A 17,368-nucleotide genomic window follows, 5' to 3' on the forward strand; every position below is an offset into this window, starting at 1 on the left:
TCCTCCTGGTGGCTGCCACCAACATTGGTATTGTATGGTTCTAGAATTGATCTTCTGCTCCCAATAGATAGGATAAAAATTTCCCACTGCTGACGCGGTAAGAGAACCTTAATTATGATTCTCTAAATCAGTCATTAAGAGAACCATAATTATTATGGTTCTATTGTCACGTCAGCAAAGAAAAGTACTGTCCATAAAAACATGAGATTAAGCCTATGTGTGTGTGTGTGTGTGTGTGTATATATATATATATATATATATTCTAATTTTTTCTTTTGGATGTCTGAACGTTCCAGAGACAAGCATCATGGTGGCAGCGGTAACCGTATGCGATTATCCGAGCCAACATCTAGCACTATGTCTGGATTTGTGTCGATGAAGTTTGTCGTTTTTATGAAAGTAGCATCAGTGGGAGCTGCGGTGGTCTGCAATGCTATTGCAGGAGATTTTGTTGAAGTATTCGTGTTTTCGGTGGAGATGACTTATTAATCTCTTTGAATAAAAATTTGAAAAGGTGAGATGTTGATGGTTAAGTCTCTTTCATGCTTAGAAAAGCATGCAAATAGATAATCAACCACTTGTTATTTGAATTATTTACTTACATTCAGTATTGTTTGAAATAAAACAAATTAGATGACACTCTTTATTGACCATATCTCTTGATCTTCATCTTTACTTCTTTGATTTGTATAAGAAGCATTATGCTGCACCTCGTCTCCCCGTTGAAGCTCCATTGGTGCTCTGATATGTCATAATAAGGGCCCATTTGACAAGACTTTTGAAATGTCAACAACTGCTTCTAAGACCAAGCAACTTTATTCTATTTGAGTAATTTTGTCTAGCTAGAGGAACTAGAGATTTTATAAGAAGTAGAAGCCTAACAGGATTTAAAAATAGAACTTGATGAAGACTTACATATTACTAGAATATTTGCTGTACTATGAAAAAGGCAGAGTCTAGAGAAACCATAGGTGAGATGAATAAAATACTTGGTAAATTAACAATTGAAAGAAAAAAGTTGAGTTTTTGGTTCATTCATTTTATGTCAAGGATTTTTATAATAGAGTTACATAATCGCATGCTACAATTGGAACACTTCACATAACAGAAACCATTGAGATTGATGATTCTGTTGCGCGATACAAAATGCCACCCATGTGGTCACTAGCGGATCCAGGATAAATACTAAGCATAAGCGGTGAGATCAGCTGCTCGAACACTTCACATAACAAAAACTACTGAGATTGACGATTCTGTTGTGCAATGCGGAATGCCAACCATGTGGTCACTAGCGGATCTAGGATGAATACTGAGCACAGCTGCTCCAGCGATAGCTGGTGCTCGCCAAGTATTGGATCCTCCAGTTCATGTGGTAGGTTTCTGTTAAAGTACATGTCCACGGTACGATGTGGACTTGATTTAGCTTAAACCGATCAAAACAATGATACTTGAGGATAACGTTTTAGGAGGTACAATCTGAAGCTTCTCCTCTGGGCCAGTTGGCATACACCAATATATTTCAAAGGAATTTATGAAATGAAGAAGCTTTACTGTCCTGCCTAATACTACCAATCTAGTTTCCTCTCCAAGAGATGGATTGTTCTATATCATACCACTTCTATCCAACTACGACTAGGCAATCTTTTGAGTCTCCTTTTCTTCATCATCTTCTTCACCTTTGTGGCATTTCCCCACTTATTGAAGTCGGCATATAAATTTGACAACAGCACACTACTCCCTGAACTTTCAGGTTCAAGTTTGGCTAGATGTTTCGCGGCTATATCTGCAAGATTAATGTTGCCATGCTGCCTGCACGCTCCTAACAACGCTCCCCACACAAATGAATCAGGCTCGATAGCCATTTTATCGATGAGATCATAAGCCTGATCAAGCTTCCCAGCTCTTCCCAAAAGATCCACCATGCATGCATAGTGCTCTAATCTTGGTTCAATCCCAAATTTGTCCTGCATCAATTGGAATAAACTTTCTCCAAGATGAACCATCCCAGCATGACTACAAGCTGTGAGAACAGCAGTGAAAGTCAAGTGGTCCACTTTCATTTCCTCCTCCCCAAGCAGTTGATCGAAAAGTTGGATTGCCTCATTACAATATCCATGATTTGCATAGCCAAATATCATGGAGTTCCAGGTGACAGTATTTCTTTCAGACATCTTTTGGAACAATGACCTTGCTTCAGAAATCAACCCACATTTAGCATACATGTCTATTAGCGCGCTCCTAACATAGACGTTCTCTTCAAACCCCATTACCACAGCATAACCATGTAACTCCTTACCATGCTGTAGATCTGCTATATTTGCAGCAGCAGGCAAAATACCACAAATTGTCTCTGACGTTGGATACAATCCCACACTCAACATTTGTCGAAAAGTATGAAATGCCTCCTCGTGCTCAAAGTTTTGTACAGAACTAGTGATTACTGATGTCCAAGACACCACATCAAGTTTAACCCCCTCCTCATCCATAATTCTGAAGATTTTTTCGACTGCCAATTTATCTTTTGCTCGTGAAAACCCTGTAATCAATGTATTCCACGTCACAACATCAGGCTTCATTCCCAATATTTTCATTTCCTCAACCAAACCTAATGCTTCTGTAACCACACCATTTTGAACATACCCAGAAACCATAGTATTCAATGCCACCAAATCAATTTCCACCATGCCATCAAACACTATTTTTGCCTTCTCAACCATCCTACATTTTGAGTACATATCAATCAGTGCACTCATCACAAATGCATCAGATTCAAACTCATTTCTCAAAACAACAGCATGTAACTTCTCTCCAGTATTCCAATCAGAGAGGTGTGCACAGGCTTTAAGAACACTGGGTAGGACAATTATATCATATCTTAATCCTTCCATCTGCATTTTGAAAAACATAGACATGGTCTCTTCATAAAACCCATGGCGAGCATAGGATCCGATAAGAGCAACCCAACCAAGTTTATTTGATTTAGGAATTTTATCAAACAGCTTTCGAGCAGGACCCAACTGTTTGAATCGTGTATAGAATGCTATGAGCTTGGAAGCAAAGTAGTTGGAATATGCCAACCCATTAACTATAAGGTGAGCGTGTAAAGCTCTTCCGGATTGCAGGGCCCGATTCTGAATGCATACATTGATGAGCTTTGTGTAATTATCGGATGAAGAATGAAAGAAATGTTGGGTAACGGGGACTTTCTGGTGGATATGAACAGTACTGTTTTTAGTGATGGCAACTTGCATCCGAAAAGTTCACGAATTAAACAAAATGCTGTTTTGATTTGCACAAGATTGGATTTTTAATTTGAACATTGACGAACCAAAAAATGTTCAGTTACTATAAATATAATTCCTTTATCCCTATTGATTGCAAGATATGGAAAAAGTATCAATCTTGATTTAATCAATTATATTAGTCGCCATCTCATTCTCAAGTCGATTTAATTGGATTTTATATTTGAAATGCTTTTTATTTCAAAACCACAGCTTGGTACAGAAATTTCTATATCAACTCAAGCGGACAAAATACAAAATGCAGTCTCTTAACTATTTACAAGCGATGTATTCTTTATTGATCATTCACCAACCTTCACACGATTTTCACCATCTCCGAATAATGTAGATCCTTAGATAGGGGATATCCAACACAATCAAAATATGACGATCCTCATATGAGGTTCTATGATGACTTCAAATTAAAATACCGAGTATTAGAGATTAATTATTAACACGACATCAAGATAGCCATCAATGTACACATCTATGTTATGTCTTCATATTTTAGTATGTAATATCAACAACGAAATACAATATGTGTTAATTTATCCGTAACAAAGATATCCATATCTATTTGCTACTTATGACTAAAAATATTAAGTTATCATATCACATTTACAATACTTTGTGATTAAGAAGTTACAAAAACTTAATCTTTGACCCCTACAATAAATCATTAAACAAATATAATTAAAACAATAGATGTGCCGCTTCAATATAAATGCATTAAGCAAATGAATGTATGGCATTACAATTGCCAAATCTACGCTAAATAGCAATAAATTGTGAAATTCAATTACACCTCTCTTTATTAGACATGCTTTTTCCCCCTATTTTCATATTTTTTTCTATTACATACGTTTTAATACACATATATTAATGCATATTAAAATTAATTTTTGCATTTAGAATACAAAACTAATATCTTGGAGTCATGATTAATATATGTAGTCACCGTCATTTTTCGAATTATTTGTTAATGTTATTAGAAAGTAAGACTAAGTCCCTATTTGTTTCCTATTCTTTTCCCACTAAAATAAAAAATATGATCGCTATTTATTACATCAAGTCACCAAATTTGAATTTTTATCTCTTGTATAAGGCTCATAACGACTATATTTTCATTTTTATTCTTACAAAAATGGAAAACAAACACCCCCTAAATTTGTCATTGTTGTGAATATTTTACTTGAAAGAGAAATTGCGACTTTCTATAACAGTTAATAACTAGACATAAAGATGAGGCTTTTAGTACCTCAAATCCTGAAAACAAGGAACATCCATCCAAAAATATTGTTAAGACACAACAGCATGTAGTTAGGAGGATAAAGAGGAAGGCCATCGTTTTATCCAGAGGAGGGTCTGGTCTACCACAAATTTGCAACTAGCAAAACTCTTGGTTGGAAGATAAATGGATATTTCCGATTATAAGTCCATTGAGGAAGCCGAAAGCAATGCATTAACATGCGTTTTTAGCTCTAAAGTTTTCCTATTTCATTCATGGAGAGACAGATAACAGCAAGAGAATAATCTAAAACATTTTTCCCCCATAATTCCCAGAAAATGTCTCAATCTGATAGGATGCGAAGATCTTCTGAGAACAGTAAGAGTCCGAAAACTCAAACCTCGCCAACTTTTGAGCAACTTTTACATGGTAATTCTCACCATCTCATTGAAAGCATTAACTGTTCCGCTTAACATTTGTGCCACAAATTTTAATTCCTTTATTCTTGGATTTATGATTATTGAGCATGATCTTGAGTGATATAGTGCTTGATTGATCCTCTCTTATCAACAATAGCCCCTTGTAGTGTGATTGATATCAAATATATAGACATTACTAAATAAGCTTGTTCTTTCAAAGCTGACAAGCATGAAAATATTGTTCCTCAGGTGAAGATTTGCTGTGGTCATCAAGCAGCTCACCCACATTAGGAAATAATCATGATCAAGAAGAGTACAGCAATCACCCTAACAAGAAATCCGTTCTCGCAAAAGTAAAAGAGAGAGCTAAGAAATTGCGACACTCTCTCAGTGGCAAGAAAAGACATGAAAACGACCTTCATGATGATAAAACCACACCCTCGTGGGGTGTTAGCTTGGATGATTTGGACGAAGAAGATGACGATCCTGAATATCTTGGAGCCCCAAGTAATAACATTAACAATTTTATTTGTAAATTTATGATATTGAGGCAAAAAATCTTAAATCTTCTGTGTCTTATAGTGTATGAATCGGAACTGGCACCTGAGACTTACCGAGAGTATGCGAGGCAGCATCCACGAGCAAGCCCAGTGGTGTCTGAGAAACACATAATGCCAGGAAGCGTCAAGCACGAAACTGATCAACAAGAAAATGACAGAGCCATGAGCAGAAACAAGACCATGGCTAGGAGCGCATCTCTGAAGTTAGCCCCATCTCATAGTGTTACTTCTAAATTTGCTGGCCTCACGGTTAAAACACCTGAAACACAAGAAACAGGAGATCATACTGCACTTTCAGATTCTGCAATTCATCTTGGTGATATGAAGAAATTGGGTGAAAGTTCTCTAATTGGAAAACAATTTAGCAGCAGCCCACAAAAATGGGACAAAGGCGTTTCAGTAAAGGAGTATTTCTTGAATAAGTTGGAACCTGGAGAAGATGAAAGAGCTCTTTCACAGGCCATAACAGACGCAATAAGTCCTAGGAAAACTGCGAGGGAAACTGGTGTGGTTGAGATGGTGAAAGAAGCTGTAACTTCCTTTTTTCGCCACGAAGAGACCTCCAGCTCTGTGACAACTAAGACTACAACAAATTCATCATCTACCCTTCTTGTCTCACCCAAACCAACTTTTAATAAGGAGAATTCTCTCTCTTCTACCAATTCACCTACTTCCAAACTTTCCTTCTACGCCAGTGCAAACTCGTCCCCCGTCCCCATTTCTACCAATGCGCATCCAGGTAATTTAGTTATCTACTTCTTTCTGGGATTAAAGATTAAGGAATGGCGAAGAAAATAACTAGTAGTGTAGATTATTAATCTGTGTAATTTTTCCTGTGGTGAATTCAGTGTTTCATCAAATAATTTGGTGGCCTTAGACCAAAACTCTTAAGAATATCTGTGGAAATGAACTAAAATACAATCTTAAAAATGCGAAGAATATCACTGATAAATTTGATCTACAAAAACTCAAGAATATCTTTTATGTTGTTTTACTGATGAGATTGTTAATGCAGTTCCAGAGGAAGAAAATCATGGAAGGATTCTCCAGCCCAACTGAATACACATTTCTGTTTAATCAGCTTCCTTCCAACCATTTAGAATGAGTTTTGTTACTTTTAGCTACATTTATATGTAAATTGATGTCAAGAATAAATTTGCTTTTACAGTAAACCCTCGATCATTTGTTTATGTATTTGTCATTTGAAATCTAGTATTGTTGTTGTGTTCCCAATGTATGAACCCTTGTATCCCATGATCGATTACTATTGGAGATTTTTGGCAATATTATGGTCCTCTTGTTTTTATTCCTAGGTTTTTAACGTTAAAATCTGTAGTTTTAGAGCTCATTTTGCATTTTTCATATTAAATGTAATATCTATTTGATCGCCATCTACTTTCATTCGGTATTTGTCCTAAATGCGTCGACTCCTCGATACTCAATCAAATCCTCTTTTTTGATGATTGAGTGCATTTCTCTAGTCCCATGTTTAGTAATGCCGAACTCTTTCTTCTGCCTCGAGGATTATCAAAATAAGCACGAACACTATTTCTACAAAAAATGCCATTCGGGGGAGGGGATTTCAATTGAGATACCTAATTCAAGTCCTCAACTGGGCTGAATATACAAAACAACACTTTTATGACTATGCTTGTATAGGGGACATCATATGACACTCAAGTCAGCCTTAGAGTTTTAGCTCCTATTTGGTACCGATTAAAATCTAGATTTTTATCTAAGTCAAAATTAACAATTGATTTTAGCCACATATTTTATGAATTCCAGAACTTTTCAACTACAAATTTCATCGACTTCTATAAAAATTTACTAAAAACCTGATTTTAATATAATGCACATAAAGCATAATTTACATAGAAATTTTAGAGTGCCCACGTTTTCAGAGATCGAGGAAACAGTCATAGTCTCGAGCGGAGTCCTGGGAAAGGGCATGAAGCAAATCTTTTAATGCAATTGGAAACGAAATTGAAATATGGGCTGCCTCTAGCGCAACAAATCCAGGGCCTTTATCATACTCATCTACCAGCAATTTAAAATCCAACATCCAGCCGAGCCACCAAGAAACAATAAATAAATAAAAATGAATCAAATACGAGATAATAGATCAAATTTTGTGTGAACAAACAAAATGTATATATTGTATAATGTTGCATCATGTCAAGAATCATAAAATGCAGAAAACGTTTAGCGAAAATAAAGCTTTCTATTTACATGTGACCAACCAGTAACCTCTCAAAAGCATATTATCTTGCAGTATTCGGCTAATAGATAGACCAAAGACAAAATATAAAAGGTAATGATATCTTTGGTTTTCCTCTGAAATGAACACCCATCATCTGAGTCATCTCCAACAAAATCAGAACTCGAACTCTCCTGTAGCCTGAGAAAGAACATAGCGCCCAAATAATTATTTACAATTTCCAGATTAATGAATAAGAAAAAATGTAAGATGGGGGGAGGAAACAAGCGTAAGACGGCTCACACCTTATTGAACAGAATGTCTTTATTGTTTATGTGCATGATGCCGTCCTTCAAAGTGCATTTCCACCTGCTTTTCGTACGTGTCACCTGTATATCGAGCATCCATTTAATAAATTTCATCGCCACATATCAACAAAACAGAATAATGAGATCGACATCATAATAAGAGGACTATATAAAAAAATACCACTCAAAACCTACAGGGAAAACTCTATTCTGGTCATTACCTTGTCAAACTGAGCTAAAACCAAGTGTGTAGTGTTCAGATCCTCCCCTTGGTCCACATCATCTAATTCGTCGTCATCATCCTCGTTCAGAGGTTCGTCGTCGTCATCATCTCCAGTGTCACTCTGGGGAAGGGGAGCAGGAGTGGCTGCTTGTATCTCTGCATAATGTGCAGAAATTTGGCATTAGGGAGTGAATACTTCAAGACAAGCATAGTCCAAATTCGATTATCAGTTTACCATTTGGTGCAGGCGTGTTCACTATATTGTAGTCTTCGTTGGCAACTTCTTGATAATTGTATATCTTCAAAGACAGAATTAGAAACCATAAGTTTAGTTAATAATGCAGCATACCATGTATGACATGGAAAAAGACGGAGAACATACAATTACAATAACAAAGAATGAAATTAAAATTTGTTTCAAGTTATCTCATACAAAACCTTCAAGACTTAAAAGGTAGCCTATATGTGACAGATCCTCAGAGATCAGGTTATACACACAGCTATTAAAAATGAAAGTAGATCAGCATTGTTACAAACCTATTATCATAAATATAGTACAAACACAATGGTAATATGGTATTCCTCTTTTATTACTGAGAATACAATTTAGAATATATAGTAATCCAGGTTTCAATCTTTGATCTCCAAATTTTGCATCGACAATTTTGATTTTCTTAAACAAGAATGAGCTATTTACTGGTTTAAAAGCTCAACAATTATAAAACGATTTAGAACTTCAACCTTGAAAGAGCGAGAAATAGTTCAACGAAGTAACATTTTTTAAGGGTTAATTGTATCATGTTGATATGTAGACAGTTAGATGCTTGCTTAGTGAAATTGTTTTCTATATTTATTTTGCAGAAGAGCTCGTGGTATTCCACAAAACATGTCATCAAATATAAAAATTTCTTTTGCATATATTGCCTCAAGCCGTTCAATCACAACCTAATGGCTCACTTTAATTTGGAAAACCCACCCACCCTTCCCTGACCTTCCATCATTTTCAATTAAAACCCCAATATAAACCTCTCTCATTTAAAAACATGGCAAATGAGAAATATGGAAAGGCGTACCAAGTGATGTAGGATGTTATGTCAAATATTCAATTAAAACAAACCTGAAAATCACGGGATCAAGTCAAATTATAATAAGACTTACTGAGTAGGTGTTAGTCAAGGCACTTATAACCCATATCAGTGTAAACATTAAACTTCAACAAGTACAGATGCCTGTTTGTAATTCAGAAAACAATAGATACCTACCACAAATACTATATTGGTGGTCAGGAACAAAAGCTGGTGGGAAATTAGAAGCGAGATATTTCAAGGGCCAAATATAAGCGCCAAAATCACAAACCCGAATGTAAATTCATCTACACTTGTGTGCATGGAAAGGGCACAATGTATTTCCGTGTTCATATAGACGTGTGTATGCACGCACGTGCTATAAATCAAGAATATAGAAGCAGAACTCACATTGGGTGTAGAAAGAACATCGTCATATGGATCAGGAATGGGACCATCAAACTGAGGAATCCCAGAAGACAATATTCCCCCTTGAACAAAGAGCTGTTGGGTAGAATTCACTGTCTCATACCGATTGTTGTTACCTTGAACTACCTGTACAATGGTCATAAAATGATTAATCAAGATGCAATGGATAAAAAAGAGACCAACATTGCAGAAGGTTAAAAATCTTTGGCAACCAATTTAAGAGTTAGTAGTACAGCAATTCAAAAATAATCGCCAAACAGGAAATCACATATTGTCATTTTCTTCATCACAAAACAAGTCCATAAGAACAACTACCAAAATCAAGCCCTTTCAAACATAATAAAAGCATACACAACTGAGCTTTCCATGAAAACCTCAGCCTTATGAACCTAGGGTCAAGATATCATTAACATTTCTCCTATCTTGATTTTGCGGCAATGTGTTCCCAAGATGTTTAGCATGGATCGTGAAACAAGGGAACAACCCCTCCAAAATATGACATACAAAAGATGTTACTTTCCCTTTCTTGATTTTATTTGTTGTGTCTCTCCAAATTTTTACTTTTCCTGTTTCTGGTCGGAGGAGAGAAAATTATATATTTCAGATAGCAATAAAGTAAGTTCCATATCATACACATCTAGGATTAGCTATGAAATAATTTAATCAACATCCAACAGTGTGATCATTTCTCAATAATGAAGACCAGCAGGGTAGCAAAAGGATAATTTCCAACACTATTGAGGTTTCCCTTTATTCACAGCACAATATGGTAGCCGTTTTCTCCTACTACCTGAAAGTTTCGGAAAAATAGAAAGAGGAATATCAAATCAACTGAAGCAAGTTCCCTTTCTGAAGATGGACAGCTAGACTGGGAGTTTCAACACAATTACAAGAACTAAAACAAGGCAAGAGAGAAAAAGTTTCATAATTTCTTGAATTAATTAGGAAGTGCACATTGCAGTATTCTAGCTTACTAAAAAATTTGAATAAAACTATAAATCCTTAACAATAGAAATTACAAAGCAGCAAGAAGATTAAGTGGGGCTTCGAACAAAGACAGCTTAATAATCACATCAAGGTAGTGAACCAAAGGAGACCAAAGGAGACAAACGACAAAAGGAGTTAAAACGCATTGACAACAGAGGGTGGCTCAGAAAGTTGGACAACATCCAAAAATTAAGTTGATGATGATTTCAAGCTAGAGAAGAAAGGAAGAGGCCTAATTTTATTTTATTTTTAATAAGCAAGGATGGCGACAAATGATTACTGCAAATTATCAGTGGCAATCTATGTTAATAAATAGAGAAACAGATCTACCTTCAAGTCATCGGATAAAACATCTGCAGCTCCATCTTGTTGTGGAATGTATCCACCACTATGGTATTGTGGAGGTCCTGGAGGAAAGTCTTCCCTTTTTCGCTTTCCAGAAGGTAATGTGAAGAATTCCTGCATTTATTTATCCAACATTACAAATCTGTTAGTGCAAATACGGTCTCAAAAAAAATCAAAAAAATCTTCCAATACTTCATAGTAATTTAGCCATTTAAAATCATCGCTACCACAAAGTTTGGGTTAAATCATAGCTCCCTTGCGCTAAATAAATCTTCAATGGTATTTTTGATTTTTAATTGCTTACATCAGTGATGCCAAAGGTGATCTGAAATTTTCACTATAATAGGAGATTCAATTTAAAGCCTAAGAACAAGCCCAAACAATAAATTGTGTTTTTTCATAGGCTAAGCAGCAAGATTTTAACCTTTTACACTTTCAGTTCACTTCTTTAACAAATGGTATATTTTTTCTCTTTCTAGTCATATAACATCAAGCATCTAGTCCTATTTACACACACCACCATCTCAAAATTGGAGTGTGCAACTCCTATATACTGCACATGTGGAAAAATAAGGACACCTCTAGAATTTGATGATTAGTTTGGTTTCGAACAAGTTCTAACACTTAACTGGCGGACCAGGTTATAGCCATAATCCACTGGTCATTGATTAGTTTACTCACTCAGGAGGTATCCTAGGACCTAGACGGTCTAAAATAATCTTCAGATGTCAAAGATTCTATATTTCAAGAATCATTTAGGATTATAAATTGTGCAATCCCTTTATTCTAAGAATCTGATATTGTAATGAATGATTTTGCCACACTTGGAGGGCAAAGGATTTGTCCTCTTTTCCTTGTTTCTACTGATATTCAAGATCTTCAGCCATTAGTATGGTTTCTCACTAATGAACAGCATTCTATACCAAATTGGCACAGTTTGGGGGAAGCAGTCATGTCACTGCATAGGGGACAACCACCATGGTTCCCAATGCACAATTTTCTTCATCTAAAAAAGATTTAAAGCAACCATTACACGCTGACATTAATACATTGACAGAACAAATAAATGTGTTCATACATTGGTGGATCTTTTCTTCGATAAAGAACTGTCAGAATGTCAGGCATACAGACATCTCTTGCATTTATGAAAGACGAGTAGCAATTAATTTTTCCAAGTGGAATCCATACCTTCTACAGTTGAAAATGCCAGTGCAACTTCACACAAGGTTAATATTTTGAACTTTGAAGGATCAAAAGAAAGTATGTTCACCATATCATCTAAAAGTTTAAGTTATTAGACAGGGGTCACTCAACATGCTCCTTCACATAAAGGTCAATTTCATCTTTTCTTCCATTATTTTAAAAATCCAGTGATGTACTCTTATCCAATGTTCTTGCAAATCATGTTCAGCTAAACCCTTTGCCGCTAGGATTAATTATGAAACATTGGTAGCTCTTTGATTAATTAATTGTTCATTTTTTAATTTAATTTTTTGTGATTATTGATTATTCCCTAATTCCATTTTGATGCAAGATCACCATTAGAATGTTTTTCTAATTTATATTGCTTTCGATAGGTTTAGTATAAATTAGCACATGGTATTTAACAATATGGGATCCTATAATAGATAGAGATCATTACACTCTATGAAATAATTATATAACTATCTTTGTCGACTAATGCACGCTTATATTGAATTAGAGATAATTAGATCACATATAATTATAGAATTGATTGACCTTGAGATAAGCTTCAATTTAAAATTGGATAATTGATTCTTAACCTTAGCAAATATTATAGTAGATTAAATTGGATTCACGATCCTAGTACCTTTAATGATTTGATTAAACTCCCAAACTTTGTAGCTTAATTTTAATTGCTTATTTTAGTACATATAGTTGAAACTAAAACCAAATAATTGTGTGTTTTTCTTAATGAAAGCTAGTTTGAATGAAAGCAAATAAGTAAATATAAATCCTCGGGAAGTCGACACTCTATTCATCACTTTATTATTTATTATGATCAGTCCACTTGGAGAATAAAATCGACAACTTTAATTGGTCCACAACCTTTTGAAGGCAATGATTTTATTTATTTAAATTTCAAATATAAAATCCTTATCTTATTTATTAGAAGACTTTTCAGTCTATGAATAGTTATATTCTCTTTAATTTAGTAGTGTTCATTGCATTCTAAGTTTGAGATTGAGTTGAATTATTTTGCCCAACCTTGTGAGAATAAAGCAATCTCTTTCTCCTCCTCATATGCTCTTCTCTTGCTTCTTCTTCTTCTATGATCCTAAAGTAATTCCAGAATTTCAGGGACAAAATTTAAACATATATTCCTTTGTTCCATCACTAATAAACAGCTCTAATATAGTCCTACGTCACTTCAGCTCCAATAGCGCCTAAGATAATTGACCACTGGTTCAAGTATCGAATCAAGCTGGACTTAGGAAGACCATTTGTCTCAATCTCTTTCAATTAGGTTGGCGTTCAATATCCCATTCCTTGCATTCTTCCATATCTAAACATTCCTTGCATTCTTCCATATCTAAACCTTCTAAATCCACATAAAAACTCATTTGTGTTACATAGAAATTATATAATTATAGCGTAGTGATGAACATCAAGTTCATGCTGGTCAACTTGTAATACAACTATGCCATTGACATGGATCACAATTTCTCACTATTAAAAATATCTGTATGTTTTTCTTTTGGAAAGCACATCAAGAAAGACATCTTATCAAAGTATGTCAATGTTATATGTATTATGGCCAGGTTGATGATTGGAAAGAAACATTTTATGATCAGTAACATGATCAAACATCATCGTTATTACAACATGATAGTTAGTAAACATGCATATCGCGAGGCCTTTGACAAGTTAAACTCCTAGAATTTTTCATTTTTACAATTTTGCTTGAATTTAAATGATTTCGGATATATTTACAATAAATAGTGTGTTCAGCATTCAAATTTAGCTTGACTACAGGATATGGCATTGAATAGCATCAGTTCCTTCTGCAATTTGGGTCTCACCACATTAATTTTTGTATATTTACACCACAAAAAATAATTAAAAAATATATATATTCACCTTTTTCTTCTAAAAATATTGAAAATTTGCATTTGAATGTTTTGCCTTTCACTTCTCCAACTGGGAGTGATTGCAGAGTTTAAAATTACTTAATACAGAAAAAAAAAAAGGCAGTGGTAAAGTTAGGATATCAAATATCATTTATCTCAATCATCTTCGCAAATTTGTTACCTATTTTCTTTGTCCTTTCTCCACTAATCTTTATACATGTTTGATACATCTGATTTTCTAAAATTTTATTAGAAGAAAAGCACAACGAAATAGAAATGTGCGAACTTATCACATAACTTCCAAAACAATAACACTTTATGAACACGGGAATCCTTAATAAATCCTAACAACATAAAATCACTAAAGTTCTCCCTCTAGTGAACAGGAATACTTCAGTAAGTGTCAACATGTACCATAAATAATAATCACCTGTGTTGTAGGCTGATGAGGGCCTCCTCTTTCACCATCTTCACGACCTTCCACATAAGCTACAAAAGAAATTAATGTATCAAAAGAAAGGAAAGACTATATACTGCTTTTGAACATTTATTTAGAATGTTCACAGTATGTTTTTGCATGTTTATAATGCTCGTACCATTATACTTACCAACATTCACATCGAGAGGAGGCCTTTGATTCAACCAAGCTGATGGTGGTTGCTGCATGAGTAAAATATGAAATCTAAGTTCTATAACTTAACCCAGAAGACAAATATTAAGCAGAAAATGAGCTTTCTTCAAAGCAAGAGAGCAGCCACATGATATGAATTTTGAGATTAATAAAATAAATGAAAACACAAGATATAGAACTCTCTGCAGAGTGATTCATCAAGTAAATCATGCATAGGAACTATCCACCCAACAGGGCAGGGAGTTTGTAAAGGATTATACCATATAAGGGCTAGGTCTTCCCGCTCCACCTCTCATTTCAGGAACCCCACCATTATCATTTGCAGATGAATACTCGTTAGGGGTTATCGGAGTGCCTCCAGTGTGAATGTTATAATATGAGTTGTTGTCAGCCGTTCCAGGGAGAGGTGTCTGAGCTGTTCCCGGCAATGGTGTCCGTGCCATCCCTGGCACCGGAGTCTGCAATGGCGTCTGCAGTCAGAAATACGAAAATTTTCAATATTCATTTGTGTGTTTAAAAGAATTTATCTTGACTTCAAATTTCACCAGGCTGCCACGTGTAATGGGAAATCTGAAAGCTAACCGGGGGGAACAGTAAATCTGCCGTGGGAGTTTCGTACTCCTCAGTGCCTTCATAGGGTACATTCAAGTCGTGCACCGGATTTGGAGTAATTGGACCCCCTGACGCTGCCTTTTGCATGGAGGACCTGTCTACCGAACCCAATACTGCCCCCGCTTGCATCATCTTCAGTTCCCATAACTGCAAAATCCACCTTAACACATCGTCAACATTAAATTCCACCTCAACAGAACCAAAAATTACTAGAACTTAAAACCAATCAGATCACACCCACGAATCAATTCCACAATACAGGCCCAAATTCGTTCTATCAATCCCAAAAGCCGAATATCTCACTAAAGTAACACTCAAAATATCATAAATGCAATTTAATTTTGGAGAAATCGTTACGAATTAATTCAAAAAAAAAATAAACAAGGTCTTACGCCTTGGAGTTCGTTGAGTACGCTATCACCAGGACCTCCATTGCTGACAAACTCTTCGCGAACCTTGCTGATGACGTCCTCGATGACGTGTACATAAACATGACTGGTGCTGGAGCTTGCCATATCTCGAAATCGGGAAAGCTGAAATTCGAGAAAATGAAATGGAAATTGTTAAAAAAATATATAGGTTTAATCGGATGAAATGCTAGGAATTCGGGTGTAGGGTTTGTGAAAGTGAGAGCTGTGTAGATAGAAAGAAACCAACAAGCGGCAGAAAGAGATGAGATAGAAGTGGCGGAACAGAAAGGAGAATAAAGAGTGGAATATAAATAGGTTTGCATCCGTTTATCAGCAATGGTCCACGTGGCATGATCTTGGAGGTCCGATTTCTCTTTCCTCTTAATTCCCTCTAAGAAAAAATAAGAAGAATTTACAAAACGATAATTATATTACCCACCCAGAAATGAAATTACTAAAATAGTCAACTTTTGTCCTTACATTTACAAAAATGTTACTTTTTTAAAATCTTTACAAGATTGTCAATTTTAAACATTTTCACCCTTTTTAAAAATTCAAATAACTACACATCATTAAAGCTCTGTTTGTGGCCATTTAATTACAAAAATTAGAGTATGGAATAGTGATTGATGTTGAAATATGTAGTTAAAAAAGAATGAAATTTTTTTATTTATATGTAGTATTATTTTAATAAAAAATATGTAGTTGAAAATAAGTAATGTAGAAAAAATAATATGGTAGAATGTGAAAAAATGGTTGACAAACAAGAGCTAAGTTTACAACATAAAAAATTGTACAAAAAATTGAGAAAATGTGATAATCAATCACCTCATAGTTGTATTTCAAAATCTTTACAATATATATATATATATATATATATATATATATATATAAAAGCAAAATTTATTAATTATTAACTCATTCATTTTTCTTTCTCTAATACGTTTCTTTGCAAAAAAGTTCCTTTCTATTTTCTTCTTTTCTATGTTTCCTTTCCTAATTCTTGGAAAACTATATGGAGTGCAAGTTCTTGCCTTGAGATCCTGTTTATTACGTCAATACAGAAAGAAAAAGAATATTTTTTTAGATCGATTGAAGGTTTTGTTTCAAGTTTTTTATTAATGTTCGTTTTTTTTTCTTTTAGATTGCACCATCAATTTTGAGTTCCCTAGATCTAGATCGTGAGTTAGATTGTTCTCTGTTTTGGATTCGACTTTGTTCAGAGCATACATTTACAGGTAATTTGGATTTCTTCATTTTTTTATTTTATTTTTTTTGGTTTATATTTTTTTGGGCATTTTGATTTTTTCTAAAAAAAAAAATTGGGTGTTATGTATGAATTTTTTTTTCTAAAAAAATATTTCACATTCTGTCAATTTTTTATTTCATATTTCTCTGAATTTGTTTACTATGTGAAAGTTAATTGTTGTATTATACCTATTATTCTAACCTACCTTATTTATTATACTTTTCTAGGTTAGGCATGGGTATCGAATCTTTTAAGCAAACTGTTTAATTCATCACAATGAAAGTCTGTACAGTTATGAATTATCGACGTACGAGAACTTCTCAAAAGATCAAT

At 34.7% G+C, this 17,368-nt stretch overlaps 3 protein-coding genes across 6 annotated transcripts; 1 reads left to right on the top strand and 2 right to left on the bottom strand.

Annotated features, from left to right (window-relative positions):
* Window positions 1-1,010: 1,010 nt before the first annotated feature.
* On the bottom strand, window positions 1,011-3,433 carry LOC111374729 (pentatricopeptide repeat-containing protein At5g59600). Its single transcript, XM_022997459.1, has one exon. It carries the CDS (start codon window positions 3,249-3,251, stop codon window positions 1,608-1,610), a length of 1,644 nt encoding a protein of 547 aa, XP_022853227.1. The 5' UTR covers window positions 3,252-3,433; the 3' UTR covers window positions 1,011-1,607.
* Window positions 3,434-4,375: 942 nt separating this feature from the next.
* Window positions 4,376-6,794, top strand: LOC111374730. 2 transcript variants are annotated; one of them, XM_022997461.1, is made up of 4 exons: window positions 4,386-4,938; window positions 5,178-5,435; window positions 5,511-6,227; window positions 6,504-6,794. In XM_022997461.1, the coding sequence occupies exons 1-4, from the start codon at window positions 4,848-4,850 to the stop codon at window positions 6,545-6,547; spliced, it is 1,110 nt and encodes a 369-aa protein (XP_022853229.1). In that variant the 5' UTR covers window positions 4,386-4,847; the 3' UTR covers window positions 6,548-6,794. The 2 variants fall into 2 exon arrangements, with proteins under 2 accessions (XP_022853228.1, XP_022853229.1); XM_022997460.1 differs by having other exon boundaries at window positions 4,376-4,938; window positions 5,178-6,227.
* An 802-nt stretch (window positions 6,795-7,596) lies between these two features.
* LOC111374731 (transcription initiation factor IIA large subunit-like) lies at window positions 7,597-16,154 on the bottom strand. 3 transcript variants are annotated; one of them, XM_022997463.1, is made up of 12 exons: window positions 16,034-16,154; window positions 15,769-15,909; window positions 15,347-15,523; window positions 15,025-15,222; window positions 14,742-14,793; window positions 14,564-14,622; window positions 11,027-11,155; window positions 9,692-9,835; window positions 8,452-8,515; window positions 8,215-8,372; window positions 7,991-8,074; window positions 7,597-7,886 (listed from the first exon to the last, which is right to left on the bottom strand). In XM_022997463.1, the coding sequence occupies exons 1-12, from the start codon at window positions 16,136-16,138 to the stop codon at window positions 7,863-7,865; spliced, it is 1,335 nt and encodes a 444-aa protein (XP_022853231.1). In that variant the 5' UTR covers window positions 16,139-16,154; the 3' UTR covers window positions 7,597-7,862. The 3 variants fall into 3 exon arrangements, with proteins under 3 accessions (XP_022853231.1, XP_022853230.1, XP_022853232.1); XM_022997462.1 differs by having other exon boundaries at window positions 15,025-15,234; XM_022997464.1 differs by having other exon boundaries at window positions 15,025-15,234; window positions 16,030-16,065.
* Window positions 16,155-17,368: the final 1,214 nt, after the last annotated feature.

This window comes from Olea europaea, unplaced genomic scaffold (assembly GCF_002742605.1).
Source record: "Olea europaea var. sylvestris unplaced genomic scaffold, O_europaea_v1 scaffold1280, whole genome shotgun sequence".
Classification (NCBI taxonomy): domain Eukaryota; kingdom Viridiplantae; phylum Streptophyta; class Magnoliopsida; order Lamiales; family Oleaceae; genus Olea; species Olea europaea.

Bases quoted from the DNA above. Each gene is read 5' to 3' on its own strand.
- LOC111374729 (XM_022997459.1), bottom strand. From the start codon at position 3,251: ATGCAAGTTGCCATCACTAAAAACAGTACTGTTCATATCCACCAGAAA.
- LOC111374730 (XM_022997460.1), top strand. From the start codon at position 4,848: ATGTCTCAATCTGATAGGATGCGAAGATCTTCTGAGAACAGTAAGAGT. The intron at 4,939-5,177 runs GTAATTCTCACC...ATTGTTCCTCAG, and splicing joins TTTTGAGCAACTTTTACATG to GTGAAGATTTGCTGTGGTCA. The intron at 6,228-6,503 runs GTAATTTAGTTA...TTGTTAATGCAG, and splicing joins TTCTACCAATGCGCATCCAG to TTCCAGAGGAAGAAAATCAT.
- LOC111374731 (XM_022997462.1), bottom strand. From the start codon at position 16,138: ATGCCACGTGGACCATTGCTGATAAACGGATGCAAACCTATTTATATT. The intron at 15,910-16,033 runs GTTGGTTTCTTT...CTCGAATTTCAG, and splicing joins CTCATCTCTTTCTGCCGCTT to CTTTCCCGATTTCGAGATAT. The intron at 7,887-7,990 runs GTGTGAGCCGTC...GTTCTTTCTCAG, and splicing joins AAGACATTCTGTTCAATAAG to GCTACAGGAGAGTTCGAGTT.